We start from the raw sequence: 19,473 nt of genomic DNA on the forward strand, positions 1-19,473 counted from the left end.
AGTAGATGATATTTTTGAGAAGGTGGTGATTGGAGTTGTCTTCTAAATTACTTATAAATATTTCACCTAACAATCCGGAAAGGTTTGAGCCTATTGCCAAGCCATCTGTTTGTAGGTTTTATTGTTAAATTTAAAATAGTTGTGTGAAAGTGTGAATTTGAGCAGGTCCATTAGTTCAGTAATGTGAGTTGAAGGGATTTTTTTGTGCTTTTGTAGGTTGGCATTAATGATCTGTAGCGTTCGATCTATTGGCTCAGAGGAATAAAGATTTTGTATATCAAATGAGGCAAGTATGGCTCAATCAGGAACTTCCATGTTTTTGACATGTTGTGTAAATTCTGCTGTGTTTTCAAGTGTTCTCTCGTTATTGAATGTGTATGCTGCTTCGAGAATTTTGAAGAGCATTTTGTTGAGTTTGAGTGTTGGGCTGGTCCTACAGTTATCACGGTATAAGTGTATATTTTTTATTTTTATAATTATATATTTTATGATTTTGGTTAGGGTGGCTTTAAATATTGTGGGCTAGCATGAGACTTTTAATTAACATATACCGCGATAACACTCATACGGACATCGGCTGCCCCGAAGTACGCACGATATAATATTTTTTAAACAGAGCGTGCGACTCACCACCTTCTAATAAATAGTTTGCGTGAGTGATGCTATTTAGAAAAGAAAATATGTGTATTCTTACACAAACTGTAATTATTAATATGGGTCTCAGGGGCTACTGGTTATTCATGTTCCAAATTACACAAAGATTAATTGAGATATTGCGTAATGTAATGATTTTTTAATATTTATTTTTCATTATTTGCAAGGCAAAACTGGAGAGAATCTCGTCTGCCGTTAGGCGGCCAAAATGAAACATACTGAACTCACTCAGTATTCTAAATATTAATAAATGAAATCTATTTGGACTCTTTTTAACTTTGAAATTATTGAAAGATCAAAATTGAGAAGTCTCTCGCATTTACATTTAACATTATGACATGATATTTTAATTAAATAATACAGTCAGCGTAATGGCAGACTAAATCCTGCTAGGGGAGATGAGCCCCTGCACTACGAACTCCTGTAAAAACTTCGTTACTTATAATTAATGGTTGCGATCACGGGAGGTGACAACTAAGTCAATAATACATACTTTCTAATAACAATTTCTATTATATTTTTCAAAATACAGATAAAACTTACGTTAATTATCAGACAGCACTACAATGGCAGCCTACCGCTAGACGAAACAAAACAGGAGAGCTAGTTCAATCAAAGCATTGTCTCTGATCTTCATGGCCTATGTTACACAAAGATTATACCAAAAAACCTGTGTTTTGTTAATTACATCGATATTTGTGTTTCGATAAGAATAACTTACGTTCTTTACTATTTGTTATGCATCGTGCATACGTACACAGTCTTGAAATAATTTATAATTCACACGTCTCATAACAAAAACTTCCTTTCCCTTTCTCCAAATGTCCATTTATGTGACGTACTGTCACAAATTTCACTATAGGTCTGATGGGGGTCCCATTTTTGTGTATCTTAGGTTGTGATCTAAGGCAAGGTGCTTGTGGGCTCATTGATTTTCTTGCTTCTTGGTTGGCGAGTAGGAGGCTGATATTCTTTGAAATGTGTTTAATCTCTTTGTGTATTCTGGCTGTTGGATCTTTGTGTATTTCTGTTATGTTGTTGATTTGGGAAAAGTCTATAGTTTTTTTTCTATGTATGGTTCTCTGTTAATTACAACAGTTGTATTACCATTATCATCTCTTACAATTATTGCATTATTCATGTTTAGTTTAGTCTTAATGGTACGTGTAAGGGCTTCTTCTCTTTCTTGGTATGCCGGGAATGGTTTTGCAATTTTCTTCTCAATAATTTCATTAATTTTGTGTCAGGCTGCTATTCTGTCATTTTGCTTCTGTCCGTCAACACGATGGCAGTACTAAAAAAACACATCAGCAGTAGCCACCCGCCTGCATGAAACAAAACACCATGTTAACAACACAACAGCATCCTAAACATTCAACCTAAAGGCAGAAAACTAGACACTCCAGATATACGAGGGCTAGTCAAAAATTATCTACACTTTTCATTTATTAACATGTTAACATGACACTAGCAACGGTCAACGAGCTTACGTATTCCTTCCAAATAAAAGGTTTTTGGTTGGCTGTGGAGCCAATTTTGCACCACATTTTGCTTGTCCATATCTGAGGCAAATCTGTGACCACACGTACCACCTTTGGTCCAAACAAGTTAAAGTCACTTGGAACAAGGTCTGGGCTGTAGGGAGGGTGTGACGCGGCATGTGAGACTGTACTTTGTCGTGCAACACCACCACCTTCTTCGACAGCAAACCTTGAAATTTGGTGCAAATTGCTGGCTTCAACTTCTTTTCCAGCAATTCACTCTACCCCGCACTGTTGATAGTCGTCCCATTTTCCATGAACTCTGCCAGTATGGACCCCTGTGAGTCCCAAAAAATGGCTAACGTAACCTTTCCTGTGGATGACCCCATCTTGAATTTTTTCCAGGTCAGCGATCCAGGGTGTTTCTACTGCATACTCTGGCATTTTGACTCAGGCTCGTAGTGATGCACCTGTGTTTCATATCCGGTGACAATTCTGCTCAAAAATGCATCGCCTTTGTTGTTGAAGCAAGTAAGCAAGTGTTGACAGACCCTAACACGGGTGAGCTTATGGTCGTCGGTAAGCTTTCTTGGTACCCACCGTGCACAGATCTTACAGAAACTGAGGTCGTCGAGGATGATGTGATGGGCGGAGCCGTGGCTGATGTTCAAAGCAGATGCTACCTCATCGACAGTGATTCGCCAGAACCATCTCTTGAGCTTGCTGAATGTTGTGATTCGCAGTGGAGGTTGATGACCATCCCACTTCCTCTTCATGCGTTACACCTGTTCAACCATTTTTAAATTTCTCAATCCACAAAAGCCCAGTTTTACGTCATAGTGCACTTCTCTTGTATTGCAATGTTAGTCTGTGATGAATGTCTGCCCCCTTTGACACCCTCTGACCAGAGGAGTTGGATCACTGCCCATTGTTCTTCCTCTTTGGTGCACACTTCTAATGGAGCTGTCATACTATATCTGCAACAGAAGGAAGAACAATGGCGAAAATAAGATCAAACTGTCACAGCATTACCACTACAGTATAACAATGACATGTGTGAGGACAGAAGATAGTGTGCACAGTGTAACAAATGTTATGGCAAAAGTGTAGATAATTATTGACTCGCCCTCGTTCAAACACCAAACAAAACAACCTGAATCCATCTTAAATGGCAAAAATGACTATTTACAATAGTATCATCTCTGTTTTCAGCAACTGCCTATGTTAGTAAATATGCAGTGCACACACACACACACACACACACACCCAGGGGGTCCACAACTCTTTTGTGGACACGTGCGTAGCGAGCACGGGACCCCGAGCTAATGTGGCCCTCCTTCCTTTCCGGGCTGCATACCTTCCCTTCCCTTTCCGCATCCCTCCCCGTCCCCCATCTTCGCCCCCCCCCCCCCCTCACCTCTGGCTCTTTCCTTCCCTTTCTCCCCCTCTGGGAGTATGGTTTGTGCCTACGTCCGGAGACGGATGCTCGAAACTGTTCCAATTTCCTTGCTTTCTACACTTGCAAGTCCTCGTCCTTCCTCTGTCCTTCTCTTTTCCTTCCCTCTTCTCCTTGCCCTTTTCTCCGCTGCGGCGTTTGAGACCCCCTCTTCTTTCCTTTCCCTTTCTCTTTTTTCCTCCCTGTGCGTGTCTGAAGGCCGACCCACGCACTTCCATGCGTAGCCGGTGATGGGGTAACGCGTAATTCCCCGCCCGGGTAGACAGGTAGACAGGTAGGACACGTACGTACCCCCTGGTAACGGCCAGGCCCAGGGAGGGGTGATTACCCGAGCTGATACCTTCCGAAAGTGCCGATTGGTCCCTCCGTCCGTTTGTCGGGAGGTGTGACCTGAGGTGTGAACAATCATCTAAGGCGGGTGTGCCCTCGGTGAGGGCCCCCACAAGGGAGGAGCGCGCCATCGGAGACGCCGGTAATCATGGGGGATTCTTCCGCAATGGTTTCCTCACCTTCCACTATGTCTGCTCACAAACGTAAGTTCACTGAGTCTCAGCCACAGACGGTTCTTCCATCGTTGCCACAGTTCCTTGTTGTTTCTCGGTCTGACGAAGGTCACGACTTTTCCACGGTCAACCCTTTCATTATTCAGAAGGGTGTCGACGCAATTGCGGGTCCTGTAAAGTCTTGTTCCAGATTACGGAATGGCACCCTGTTGTTGGAAACACACAGTGCCCTCCAGGCTCAAAAATTGCTGCGTACTTCTCTGCTCCACACCTTCCCTGTCCGGGTGGAACTGCACCGTACCTTAAACTCCTCGCGTGGAGTCGTTTATACACGCTCCCTCGATGGATTGTCTGACGAAGAAATTCAGCACTACCTGTCTGACCAGGGCGTCACGGCTGTTCATCGGGTTATGAAAAGGGTTGACTCGAACATCATTCCAACCCCCACTGTCTTCTTGACATTTGACAAAGTTCAACTCCCATCAAAAATCAAAGCAGGCTATGAGATAATTTCCGTTCGCCCTTATGTCCCAAACCCTACGCGTTGCTATCGCTTTCAGCGGTTCAATCACACCAGCCAGTCCTGTTCCAATCCGGCCAAATGTGTTACGTGTGGCAAGGATGCCCATGAGGGTGCTTGTCCACCTCCATCCCCTCGCTGCATCAACTGTATGGGTGACCACGCTGCTTCCTCTCGAGATTGCCCCGTTTTTAAGGACGAAAAGCTCATCCAGGAAATAAGAGTGAAGGAAAAGGTGTCGACCTTTGCTGCTCGCAAGTTACTCGCCAGTCGACAGCCCACCGTGCCTCAGATAGGAAAATACAGCACTGTCCTTGCTTCTCCTCGGCCAACAAAGGAGGCGGCCACGCAGACTTGCGACCTCACCTTTAGTACCACGGTCGTCAGATCGGCCAGCGCAAAGATCGCCCGTTCAACCTCACCACTTTCGCCTGCCCACTCTATGGCTCACCCTTCGTCGGGTTCTGCTAAATCTCGAGCCCAAAAGTCAGACGCCAAGTCTTCGAAAAAAGAGCATTCTCGTGAGGAGTTTTTACGTACCGCAACTTCACAACCATCGGTTCCTCCTTCATCTAAACATCATACTTCCAAGAAGGCTACGAAGAAACACAGTTCCTCTCCTTCTCCGCCAAGGCGTGTCCCATCTACAGCACCACTTGGCGGAAATCGCCCTCGGCCGTCTTCTGTGTCGCCGAGGCGCACTGCTGGTGGCCGGTCAACTGGCCGATCGTTGGTGGCAGGAGCTGCTCCTGACCAACCCATGGATCAGGATCTTCTGCCTTCGACTGAATGCCATTCGATGCTGTCGGTCGCAAGCTCTGAGCAGTCGTTGAGTTGACAGCACCCTTGGTCACGTTCCTCCGTTTTCTGTTCACCCTATGTCCATTATCCACTGGAATATCCGCGGCATTCGAGCCAATCGGGATGAATTGTCGATCCTCTTACGATCCTACTCGCCGGTCATCTTCTGTCTTCAGGAAACAAAGCTGCGTCCCCATGACCGCTTTGTTCTCCCTCATTTTCAGTCCGTCCGATATGACCTCCCCTCTGTTGAAGGCACTACAGCCCATGGAGGACTCATGATTCTGCTCCATGATACTCTCCATTATCACCCAATCCCCTTAAACAGTTCCTTCCAAGCTGTCGCCGTCCGTCTATCCCTTTCTGGATACACGTTCTCTCTTTGTACGGTATACATTCCATCGTCCACACCAATGGCACGAGCTGATCTCCTTCATCTTCTTGATCAGCTTCCACACCCCTATTTGCTGGTTGGGGACTTCAATGCCCACCACCCGCTTTGGGGATCTCCACATCCTTGTCCACGTGGCTCACTATTGCTAGACGTCTTCCACCAAGTGGATCTAGTCTGCCTCAACACTGGGGTCCCCACATTTTTGTCTGCCTCCACGACAAATTTATCTCATTTGGACCTTGCGGTCGGTACTGTTCCGCTAGCTCGGCGCTTCGAATGGTTCGCCCTTGATGATACACACTCGAGTGACCACTTCCCATGTGTTCTTAGACTGCAGTCTCAACTGCCATATCTGCGCTCGCGACGCTGGAAATTTGCCCAAGCCGATTGGACACTTTTTTCGTCTCTAGCGACATTCGATGAACGTCGCTTTCCCAGCGTCGACGATGAGGTCACACATGTTACCGACGTTATTCTCACAGCTGCGGAACGTTCAATACCACGCACCTCCGAATTGCCCCGGCGCCCCCCAGTTCCTTGGTGGAATGAGGCATGCCGTGAAGCAATACGTGAGCGGCGACGTGCTCTTCGCATTTTCCGTCACCATCCAACTTTGGCCAACTGTATCTGATATAAGCAGCTCTGTGCGCGATGCCATCGCGTCATCCGCGACAGCAAGAAGGCAAGCTGGAAATTCCTTATTAGCTCATTTAACACCTTCACTCCCTCCTCGGAAGTTTGGAGTCGGCTTCGACGGTTCTCAGGCGCGCCTAGTTTCTCCCCGGTCTCTGGGCTCACTGTCGCGCATGATACCTTAGTGGACCCCGTCGCAATTTCTAACTCATTGGGTCAGCACTTTGCTGAGATTTCGAGCTCTTCAAATTACCCGGCAGCATTTCTCCCGAAGAAACGTGCAGCGGAAGTGCAACATCTTGCTTTCTCCTCTCAAAATCACGAAAGCTACAATACTGTTTTCTCCATGCGGGAACTCCAACATGCGCTCTCTTCTTCTCGCTCCTCCGCCCCAGGACCGGATGGTATCCATGTCGAAATGCTGCTGCATTTATCAACCCATAGTCTGCGTTACCTCCTTTGCCTTTATAATCGAATTTGGACCGACAGTACCTTTCCCAGGCGATGGCGGGAAGCCATTGTCGTTCCCGTTCCAAAACCTGGAAAGGACAAACATCTCCCCTCTAGCTATCGCCCCATTTCTCTCACGAGTAGTGTCTGTAAGGTTTTGGAGCGTATGGTGAATTACCATTTAGCTTGGTGGCTGGAATCCCGCAGTCTTTTAACACCAGCCCAATGCGGATTCCGAAAGCATCGTTCTGCCGTTGACCATCTTGTTGCTCTCTCCACTTATATCATGAACAATTTTCTCCGGAAACGCCAAACGGTAGCAATATTCTTTGATCTGGAGAGAGCATACGATACCTGTTGGAGGACAGGCATCCTCCGCACACTGTTCTCTTGGGGCTTTCGAGGCCGGCTGCCCCTTTTTCTTCGCGAATTTATGGCAGAGCGCACATTTAGGGTGCGGGTGAACACTACTCTCTCCCGTACTTTCTCCCAAGAAAACGGGGTACCCCAGGGCTCCGTGCTGAGTGTTGTACTGTTTGCCATCGCCATTAATCCAATTATGGATTGTCTCCTTCCTGATGTCTCGGGCTCCCTCTTTGTGGACGATTTTGCGATCTACTACAGCTCTCAACGGACCAGCCTTCTTGAAAGACGTCTTCAAGGATGTCTCGATCGCCTCCACTCGTGGAGCATCGAAACCGGCTTCCGTTTCTCACCCAGTAAGACCGTTTGTGTTAATTTTTGGCGACGTAAGGAGTTTCTTCCACCCTCCTTACATCTAGGTCCTGTCAACCTTCCGTTTTCCGACGTCGCTAAATTCTTGGGTCTTATGTTTGACAGAAAACTGTGCTGGTCCTCCCACGTTTCCTATCTTTCGGCTCGCTGTCTGCGTTCCCTTAACACCCTCCGTGTCCTGAATGGTACCTTCTGGGGAGCGGACCGAGTGGTCCTTCTCCGCCTCTATCGCGCCTTAGTGCGCTCGAAATTGGATTATGGAAGCATAGTCTACTCCTCTGCTCGGCCGTCTATTCTTCGGCGTCTCGACTCTATCCACCACCGTGGATTACGTTTAGTGTCTGGAGCTTTTTACACCAGCCCTGTGGAAAGCCTTTATGCTGAGACTGCTGAACCTCCGCTGCCCAATCGGCGGGCAGTCCTTCTGAGTCGTTATGCTAGCCATCTGTCTTCCATGCCTGCTAATCCAGCCCATGACCTTTTTTTGACGCCTCCTTTGATGTTGAGTATGCAGGCCGCTCCTCTTCCCTACTACCCCCGGGAGTCCGCTTCCGTCAACTGCTCCATTCTCTTTCCTTCCGCTTTCTTAAAACCTTCTTGACAACTTGGGGTACAGCACCGCCTTGGCTCCGTCCCCGGATCGACTTGCTCAGAGACCTATGTCAATTTCCCAAGGATGGTACCCCTACACTTGTTTACCGTCGGGCATTTGCTGCTCTATGTGCACAAATGACGGAAGCCACATTTATTTACACCAACGGCTCGAAAACATCGTTAGGTGTAGGGAGTGCCTATATTGTTGGCGACACCCCAAATCACTTTCGGCTTCCCGACCAGTGTTCGGTTTATACTGCGGAGCTTTACGCTGTTCTCCAGGCTGTCCACTACATCCGCTGCCATCAGCGGATACAGTGCGTAATCTGCTCAGATTCTCTCAACTCTCTCCTAAGTCTCCAAGCTCTTTACCCTGTGCACCCTCTGGTCCATCGGATTCAGGACTGTCTGCGCTTGCTCCACCTGGGGGGCGTCTCGGTGGCGTTCCTCTGGCTCCCGGGACACGCTGGTATCTGTGGGAATGAGGCGGCCGATACAGCGGCCAAGGCTGCAGTCTCTCTTCCTCGGCCAGCTATTCAGTCTCTTCCGTTTACCGATCTACGGAGCGGTTTATGTCGCCAAGTTGCTCATTTATGGCATGCGCATTGGTCAACACTTCCCCATAATAAATTGCGGGAAGTGAAAGCCCTTCCTTGCGCTTGGACCTCTTCCTCCCGAACGCGTCGTCGGGAGGAGGTAATTTTAGCTAGACTCCAGATAGGACACTGTCTTTTTAGCCATCGACATCTTTTAAGCGGTGATCCTCCCCCACTCTGTCCCCACTGCTCTCAGCTGTGGACGGTCAGACACCTTTTAATTGAATGCCCCTATTTTAATCCGTTACGCTCCCGTCTCCAGCTATCGCCTGATCTATCGTCGATTTTAGCAGATGACACGCGCTCAGCTGACCGCGTTCTATAGTTTATTAGTGACAGTGAAATGACGTCAGTCATTTGAAGCTTTTTTTGGGGACAACCAACCCCTCTCTATAGTGGATTTTTAAGCATTCCTTCTGCCTTTAGTTTCTCAAATTTTATGACTTTGTTCCCATTGCTGCTGGTTTTAAACTTCGTTTTTTCCCTGTTTCCTACATCACGGGCTGGGCGCTAATGACCATAGAAGTATTGCGCCCTAAAACCAAAAAAAAAAACACACACACACACACACACACACACACACACACACCACCTCCAAAACCCTTTAAATTTATCCTGTAATAATGTTGTTACAGTGTATATTATGTGTACTTTGTGATAATGTTTCTCTTCTGCCTTATGATTCTTACACCTAATAGTTTCCTGACATCATATTTGTTTACAAAATATGACAGTATACATGTGATGTGTTACGGCAGTGAAAGGAACCTGTGACTATTGGAGATACTATATTTTACTTATTTTATTTTTACCGCTAGATATACATTTAGATTTTTGTCAAAAGAAACCCCAAACTGTGCTCTGAAATAGTGTTTGTTTTCTTCCACTGGACAGCACAACAAGGTCCTCAAAAATTGTAACACACACACACACACACACACACACACACACACACACACACACACACACGTCATGCTAACAAATGTAAATCCACCTGATGAGGGAAGTATAAATCTTTGAAATGCGTCATGGAGATAAATAAACAGTAACTGGTAACAGTAAACTTGTTGTTTCATTTAATGTCAATAATGGTCATGGTAAAGCCTAACCTAAAATGTTCGCATTTAATAGTCTCCTTTGAGTGATGCACACTTTGCCCAGTGATCCTCCAAGTTTTTCATGCTGTCGGAAAAATAGGTTCTGTCAAGCTGCGCAAAATACTCGTTGATTGTAACTATCACTCCTCATTTGATGAAAATTTCTTTCCAACATGTTAGAGACCAGGAAGACGTCACTTGGGGCTAAGTCTGGTTAATAGGGTGGATGAGGAACCAGTTCAAAGCCAAATTTGTGCACTTTCATTATTGTTATTATTTATGTGTGGAGGAGCATTATCCTGATGAAAGAACACTTTTTGTATGCCATTCTTGGTCTTTTTTTCAGCCAACACAGGTTTCAGATGATCTGACCTTGAAGCATAATAGGATCCAGTTTATGGCTCTGCCTTTCTCTAAGTAATCTATGTGGATTATTTGATGGGAATCCCAAAAAACAGTGGTCTTCACCTTCTTTGGTGCACTTCCTTCAGCCTTTTTCCATTGATTTTACTGCCACTTTGAATGTGGTGTGTAATAATGGATCCAGATTTCCTTGAGTCACTCTTGCAGAGTGTTATTGACCATTACCAGTCATTGTGAATCTTTGGTGCTTGTCTGATGATGTTCAAATGCATTATTCTAAAAGTAAATGGTTTTCAGTGATGGTGCAAACTCCACATGAGCTTCATACAATTCTGGTTTGATTTGTGCGGCAGTCCAACCCTTCAAATGAAAACGGTTAATAACAGCACAAAATTTGGTTTTCTCCATTTTCAGTCACAGTCGACACACTGACCAATTCAGATGGCTGTCAACAATGAACTGTAGACTGTACATTGTTGAAATTCTTTATGTGATCCTTGGAATAATCAAGCTTACCAGCCATGAAGCTGCAACAATAATGTTCCTCTCTTTCATGGAAATTAACCAGACTTATCAAACCACCCTCGTAAGTAGATTATTAAGTCCTTTGTGTTTTGACCAATAGATTTTTTTCAAACTTGTAAATATTTTAGTGTATAAATAAAAATGATTTAATCATGTGCTAGAAGATTCTCAATGAAAAAAGAAGCAAAACCTAAAAATGAATACAACACAATGATTAAATATCTAAAAACGAAGATGATGTGACTTACCAAACGAAAGCGCTGGCACGTCGATAGACACACAAACATACACACAAAATTCTAGCTTTCGCAACCAACGATTGCTTCGTCAGGAAAGAGGGAAGGAGAGGGAAAGACGAAAGGATGTGGGTTTTAAGGGAGAGGGTAAGGAGTCATTCCAATCCCGGGAGCGGAAAGACTTACCTTAGGGGGAATAAAGGACAGGTATACACTCGCACACACACACACATATATCCATCCACACATATACAGACACAAGCAGACATATTCAAAGGCAAAGAGTTTGGGGAGAGATGTCAGACGAGGCGGAAGTGCAGAGGCAAAGATGTTGTTGAATGACAGTTGAGGTATGAGTGGCGGCAACTTGAAATTAGCGGAGATTGAGACCTGGTGGATAACGGGAAGAGAGGATAAATTGAAGAGCATGTTCCCATCTCCGGAGTTTGGATAGGTTGGTGTTAGTGGGAAGTATCCAGATAACCCGGACGGTGTAACACTGTGCCAAGATGTGCTGGCCGTGCACCAAGGCATGTTTAGCCACAGGGTGATCCTCATTACCAACAAACACTGTCTGCCTGTGTCCATTCATGCGAATGGACAGTTTGTTGCTGGTCATTCCCACATAGAGTGCGTCACAGTGTAGGCAGGTCAGTTGGTAAATCACGTGGGTGCTTTCACACGTGGCTCTGCCTTTGATCGTGTACACCTTCCGGGTTACAGGACTGGAGTAGGTGGTGGTGGGAGGGTGCATGGGACAGGTTTTACACCGGGGGCGGTTACAAGCGTAGGAGCCAGAGGGTAGGGAAGGTGGTTTGGGGATTTCATAGGGATGAACTAAGAGGTTACGAAGGTTAGGTGGACGGCGGAAAGACAGTCTAGGTGGAGTGGGGAGGATTTCATGAAGGATGGATCTCATTTCAGGGCAGGATTTGAGGAAGTCGTATCCCTGCTGGAGAGCCACATTCAGAGTCGGATCCAGTCCCGGAAAGTATCCTGTCATAAGTGGGGCACTTTTGTGGTTCTGGGTTTGAGAGGATGAGGAAGTGGCTCTGGTTATTTGCTTCTGTACCAGGTCGGGAGGGTAGTTGCGGGATGCGAAAGCTGTTGTCAGGTTGTTGGTGCAATGGTTCAGGGATTCCGGGCTGGAGCAGATTCGTTTGCCACGAAGACCTAGGCTGTAAGGAAGGGACCGTTTGATGTGGAATGGGTGGCAGCTGTCATAATGGAGGTACTGTCGCTTGTTGGTGGGTTTGATGTGGATGGACGTGTGAAGCTGGCCATTGGACAGGTGGAGGTCAACGTCAAGGAAAGTGGCATGGGATTTGGAGTAGGACCAGGTGAATCTGATGGAACCAAAGGAGTTGAGGTTGGAGAGGAAATTCTGGAGTTCTTCTTCACTGCAAGTCCAGATCATGAAGATGTCATCAATAAATCTGTACCAAACTTTGGGTTGGCAGGCCTGGGTAACCAAGAAGGCTTCCTCTAAGTGACCCTTGAATAGATTGGTGTACGAGGGGCCATCCTGGTACTCATGGCTGTTCCCTTTAATTGTTGGTATGTCTGGCCTTCAAAAGTGAAGAAGTTGTGGGTCAGGATGAAGCCCACTGGGGAGAATGTTTGTAAGGTGATATCTGGGACCCTACACGCTGTGTGGATGGTTTCAAAAAGTCGATCTCATCCCTTAGGGGCTTCCTTCCTTACAGGTAAATTATTTATAAGAAGTAAAAACTGGACTTGGCCTGAAATGGAATCTTGTTGATCTTCCTCTGAAATAGTTTGCCAGTATAAGAAAAAAAATTCCTGCTATTAACTGTCATTTGATTTCACTCTGTTGAATATGATTTGAAACATTTAAAAGCACTTCTTCCTCCCTTTCTGGCTTCTCTGGTAAGACTAGTTAATGCAGTTCACAATGCTAAGTGCAGAAACTAATGTGCAGGCACATTGCAGGCCATACGTGTGCGGCCTGTGTGAGAAGCTGTTCCGGCAGTCGGCACATCTGAGAGCGCACCTGCGTACGCACACAGGAGAGCGGCCGTTCACCTGTGAGGAGTGCGGAGCAGCGTTCGGAACTGTGGGTACACTGGCCATCCACCGACGGCAGCATACGGGCGATCGGCCGTACACGTGCAGTGAATGCCCGGCTGCGTTCACCACTGCCAGCAACCTGACGGTGCACCGGCGTACGCACACGGGTGAGCGACCGCACGCCTGCACGCACCCGGGCTGTGGGCGGGCCTTCAACACGGCGCACAACCTGCTGTCGCACACGCGTGCCGTGCACGCCGGCGAGCGTCCCCACGCTTGTCCGCAGCCCGGCTGCGGCCGCCGGTTTTCCCAGATAAGCAATCTGCGCTCCCACACCCGCGCCGTGCACGAGCAATTGCGGCCCTACGCCTGTGACCGCTGTCCCGCGTCGTACTCCTCCGCCAGCTACCTGCGCGCCCACCAGCGCTCGCACACCGGGGAGCGGCCTTACTCGTGCTCCTCATGCAGTGCCGCCTTTGCTACGTCCGGGGGACTCCGCCAACACGAGCGCGTCCACTCGGGGGCGAGGCCGTTCGTGTGCCCGGACTGTGGCAATGCGTACAAGCAGGCCGGCAGCTTGGCGGAGCACCGGCGCTCCCACACTGGGGACCGCCCACTCGTCTGTGGAATCTGCTCAAAGACCTTCGCTGCTGCCAGTAACTTCAGGAAGCACCGCCTCATGCACGAACGCAATGGTGACTGTACTTGAGATTTAGGATAATCACTTGTGTTAATGTAGTATCCTCTAATTATGCAATTGCCATTGCATTTGCTTTTGCAAAAGGCTTCTTTGTGCTGCCAGCAGTTTTGAGAAAGGATAGGTTTTTCTCAAACACAAGGGCATCTCAACCAGACCACCAGTATATCATCAGCACCAGCTTATATACACACACACACACACACACACACACACACACACACACACACACACACATTTGGAAATGCTGAGATGAATTTGCTAAGAGATGGCTCGGTAAGGAAAGAAGGTCCGGATTTAATGTTCTGTCGCCGACAGAGTCATTACCGAGGATATATATATCTGATGACAGTAAAAATTAGTGCAGTGTCCTTCAATTAAGCAATCACCAGTGCATTTGCTTTTACAAAGGGCGTGTGTCTCCTGCCAGCAGATGTGAGAATGGATACCTTTCTCTCAAATGTCGGTGCACCTCAACTAGACCACTAGCGTTATATGGCATCAGCTTACAGATACACGGTTGGCGAGGCTGGAATCAAGAAAATAAATCGTGGCTTCGGAAAGCTAGGGAAGAATGAGAAAGGAATTGGCTGTGTCCTTTTCAAAGGAACTATCTCACTCTTTACTTTGAGTGGTTTAGGAAAATTACAAGAAAACTAAATGCGGATGGCACACGGGGATTTGAACTGCTGTCCTCCTCAAAGTGAGTGCAGCATCTTACACCTCTGTGCTGCCACGTTCAGTGTTCGGATGACAGCTGTCCGGCAGTGACTAAATACAGATGCGACCTGCCGTTTTTGAGATACAGTGTTGGACAGTTTTGTAAGACAGAGCAGTATGGAACGGAAACTAGACTGTGGCTGTGCCATAGAGGAAACACAAGAGTAAGCAGTGCATTATCTGAACCAGTGATCATTTTACTCGCGCAGTGTACTCGAAGGGCTTCAGTGTATTGCATAAATTTGTGGCGATAAATATTTTGCTTCCAGCAAAAGGGAGACATTATCAGTCACTTCGATTGAAAAGAGAGGGTGGTCAGAGATGAAAGTTCCACTGTCATCACAGTCCAGTGAGACTGAGACAGTAGTGTTTGTGTTTTATAGATGCTTAAAATGATCACGTGCACGGTGTCAGCAACTTAGGAGACATATTACTCGTAAATGGAGTAATGGGAAGTTCACTATGCTCTCAGTGGCAAACATATGTAATTATGTTTAATGTTGAGGTACAATGTACTGGAGCTGCATTCTTAATAGCAAAAAAGGGAATTTTTACTTACCTCGTCAAGACAGGTCGGTATGCGGGTGATCTCGGAAGTCGGCAATACGAGCGACAGTAGAGCAAACGCTGAACACGAGGCAGTAGCCCCGAGAAGACGTGAGCAGCATCAGCTGCAGGGACAGGCTTCTGGTTGCTATCTCCACAAAGAAGAGTAACGAGTTTTCTCCGTTCTGCCCGTACCACCAGACTGCCAAGGACAAGCGGTGTTGACAGCAGTGGCACCAGCAGTATCGGCAGTGGGAGCCGTAAGGAGTGCACCAGTCACCGTATTCGCCAGCAGTGACGTAAGGACAGGGAGCAGGAGCGGGAGTGCATCGGCTGGTGCATTTTGCAGCAGTGTCGACAGCAACGACATCAGGACTGGGAGCAGAAACGAGGAGTGCATCGAGCACTGCCTTCGACAGGTGGTCCGGGAGGGTCTTGTAGCAAAACACGAGTGAGGGTAACGTACCTGTTGTGATCACTACTTTGTTTCTATCTCTTTTGTTTGTTTTAGCCGTGCTGGTTTAATTTTGTTCCGCTAAGATCAGGCAACCAGAAAAAGTGACTATAATTTTTGTGCAGGAAATGTACATGTGTAGAGAGAAGAGCCACGTAGGGTTTATGGAACACTCACCTCTCGACATGGCCGGGTACCACATGTTTAGTGTAAGCCCGACATGAAAGCGATGCATAATTTTCTGCATTCATTGCTACTCAGATAGATTATCCTTCCTGCAGAATATTTAAAGTTCTTCCGTATCGTAATTCGAGGAATCTGGTTTACACTTGGAGCTGTCATTTGCTACGTTTACATGTGACACAATTTCTGGAAGATGGAAACTGAATTTTGGAAACAGTTCTCCACTGTCACTTTTCTTTTTATCGAATACCTCAAATACGTCGAATACAGTTAGGTGATTCGGTGCAGATGGCGGCCGACTGTGCTTGGAGGTTGCTCTCCTACCGTGGCTCGACTCTTCCACTGACAGTGTGTGCCTTATTTCACTCGCTGATGCTGACGTAACTGAAATTGAAAGCTGCTCTTTATAAATTGTTTGCCATAATGGTTACACCATTATTTGTAAGGATAATATTAGAATATTGATTTACAGCATATCTCATTCCAGGAGAGACAGTCATTCGTTTGAATATCACATGCTCAAGATGAAGCTTCACTGACTGTATGCTTCAGTCTTAATGAAAGTGTGTGACGGCATCTATCTGCTTCGTGTTTATATAGAATTACTGTCAAAGTGACCAGTCTGAAACATACTGTATTTCTACTAGCAGATTTTAGGCATTTCATGGTTAAAATTGCTCTTGGATAACTGCCACATCTGTGGATACTGAGTCATTGGAAGGGTGAGACAACCTGGTGCTCCAGCAGTTTAAGCTAAGTTTAAGCTTTGCATGCAAGTATCTCCAGTAATTTGGTTCTGTATTAATTACCCTTTACAAAAGTATTTATCAGCTGTGACTTGTGAACTTTTACACTCTTTGTCTTCTTGAAGTATACCACATGAGTCCGGGAGTTGGGGTACACGGCTCATGTATTAAGCTCAGTTTATTATACTGCACTACACGGAAAACAAGTACAGTACTCAAAACCAAGTCCATTTGTAGTCATCTATGAACTGTCGGTGAAAATTTGGATGGTACGGTAAACCTCGCAAAGTTCAGATCTGTTGCAGTGCCATCATATACCATATTTACCCAAATCTGAGGTGCACTCAAAACAGTGACACTCAGAATTAGAAGGTTGATGGGGAAGAGGTAATGAGTGTAAGCCGCACATGGAAAATGAGACTCATTTCAAGGGGGAAAAGGTGTAGGCCACACTTCAAACTTCAAAATTGAAACAAAGTTGGTTCATTCTAACTTGAGATATGAATTAGGTTTAATGGGTGATGATACAGCTACAGTAGTTGGATTCACATCATAAGCTGAGCAGTCAAGCTTAAGCAAGATTGTTTTGTAGATCAAGTTACTCTGTCAAATATTTAAAACCATGTAACTTGCCTGCACTCACAGAAGATTTAATAATCAATACTAGAAGTCAGTTGCTGTGCTTACTTTCTGACTGTATCACTGTTCAGCATAAGAATATGTTGTTGTTGTTGTTGTTGTTGTTGTGGTCTTCAGTCCTGAGACTGGTTTGATGCAGCTCTCCAAGCTACTCTATCCTGTGCAAGCTTCTTCATTTCCCAGTACCTACTGCAACCTACATCCTTCTGAATCTGCTTAGTGTATTCATCTCTTGGTCTCCCTCTACGATTCTTACCCTCCACACTGCCCTCCAATACTAAACTGGTGATCCCTTGATGCCTCAGAACATGTCCTACCAACCGATCACTTCTTCTAGTCAAGTTGTGCCACAAACTTCTCTTCTCCTCAATCCTATTCAATACTTCCTCATTAGTTATGCGATCTACCCATCTAATCTTCAGCATTCTTCTGTAGCACCACATTTCAAAAGCTTCTATTCTCTTCTTGTCCAAACTATTTATCGTCCATGTTTCACTTCCATACATGGCTACACTCCATACAAATACTTTCAGAAGCGACTTCCTCACACTTAAGCCTATACTCAATGTTAACAAATTTCTCTTCTTCAGAAATGCTTTCCTTGCCATTGCCAGTCTACATTTTATATCCTCTACTTCGACCATCATCAGTTATTTTGCTCCCCAAATAGCAGAACTCCTTTATTACTTTAAGATTCTCATTTCCTAGTCTAATTCCCTCAGCATCACCTGACTTAATTCGACTACATTGCATTATCCTTGTTCTGCTTTTGTTGATGTTCATCTTATATCCTCCTTTCAAGACACTATCCATTCCGTTCAACTGCTCTTCCAAGTCCTTTGCTGTCTCTGACAGAATTACAATGTCATCTGCGAACCTCAAAGTTTTTATTTCTTCTCCATGGATTTTAATACCTACTCCGAATTTTTCTTTTGTTTCCTTTACTGCTTGCTCAATATACAGATTGAACAACATCGGGGAGAGGTTACAACCCTGTCTCACTCCCTTCCCAACCACTGCTTCCCTTTGATGTCCCTCGACTCTTATAACTGCCATCTGGTTTCTTTACAAATTGTAAATAGCTTTTCGCTCCCTGTATTTTACCCCTGCCACCTTCAGAATTTGAAAGAGAGTATTCCAGACAACATTGTCAAAAGCCTTCTCTAAGTCTACAAATGCTAGGAATGTAGGTTTCCCTTTCCTTAATCTAGCTTCTAAGATAAGTCGCAGGGTCAGTATTGCCTCACGTGTTTCAATATTTCTACGGAATCCAAACTGATCTTCCCCGAGGTCGGCTTCTACTAGTTTTTCCATTCGTCTTTAAAGAATTCGTGTTAGTATTTTGCAGATGTGACTTATTAAACTGATAGTTCGGTAATTTTCACATCTGTCAACACCTGCTTTCTTTGGGATTGGAATTATTATATTCTTCTTGAAGTCTGAGGGTATTTCGCCTGTCTCATACATCTTGCTCACCAGATGGTAGAGTTTTGTCAGGACTGGCTCTCCCAAGGCTGTCAGTAGTTCTAATGGAATGTTGTCTACTCCCGGAGCTTTGTTGCGACACAGGTCTTTCAGTGCTTTGTCAAACTTTTCACGCACTATCATATCTCCCATTTCATTTTCATCTACATCCTCTTCTATTTCCATAATATTGTCCTCAAGAACACCGTCCTTGTATAGACCCTCTATATACTCCTTCCACCTTTCTGCTTTCCCTTCTTTGCTTAGAACTGGGTTTCCATCTGAGCTCTTGATATTCATACAAGTGGCTCTCTTTTCTCCAAAGGTCTCTTTAATTTTTCTGTAGGCAGTATCTATCTTACCCCTAGTGAGATAAGCCTCTACATCCTTACATTTGTCCTCTAGGCATCCCTGCCTAGCCACTTTGCACTAGACGTTTGTATTCCTTTTTGCCTGCTTCATTTACCGCATTTTTATATTTTCTCCATTCATCAATTAAATTCAATATTTCTTCTGTTACCCATGGATTTCTACTAGCCCTCGTCTTTTTACCTACTTGCTCCTCTGCTGCCTTCACCACTTCATCCCTCAAAGCTACCCATTCTTCTTCTACTTTATTTCTTTCCCCCATTCCTGTCAATTGTTCCCTTATGCTCTCCCTGAAACTTTGTAAAACCTCTGGTTCTTTCAGTTTATCCAGGTCCCGTCTCCTTAAATTCCCACCTTTTTGCAGTTTTCACAGTTTTAATCTACAGGTCATAACCAATAGATTGTGGTCGGAGTCCACATCTGCCCCTGGAAATGTCTTACAATTTAAATCCTGGTTCCTAAATCTCTGTCTTACCATTATATAATGTATCTGAAACCTGTCAGTATGTCCAGGGTTCTTCCATGTATACAATCCTCTTTTATGATTCTTGAACCAAGTGTTAGCTATGATTAGGTTGTGCTCAGT

At 45.5% G+C, this 19,473-nt stretch overlaps 1 protein-coding gene across 1 annotated transcript in view; it reads left to right on the forward strand.

The window, feature by feature from the left end:
- LOC124550818 (zinc finger protein 2-like) overlaps positions 1-13,778 on the forward strand; it is a 70,596-nt gene extending 56,818 nt beyond the window's left edge. The window contains exon 6 of the mRNA XM_047125544.1: positions 12,992-13,778. Within this exon, the coding sequence (XP_046981500.1) occupies positions 12,992-13,778 (787 nt within the window). The remainder of the gene's footprint in view (positions 1-12,991) is intronic.
- Positions 13,779-19,473: the final 5,695 nt, after the last annotated feature.

The sequence above is a fragment of the Schistocerca americana genome, chromosome 9, assembly GCF_021461395.2.
Source record: "Schistocerca americana isolate TAMUIC-IGC-003095 chromosome 9, iqSchAmer2.1, whole genome shotgun sequence".
NCBI lineage: Eukaryota > Metazoa > Arthropoda > Insecta > Orthoptera > Acrididae > Schistocerca > Schistocerca americana.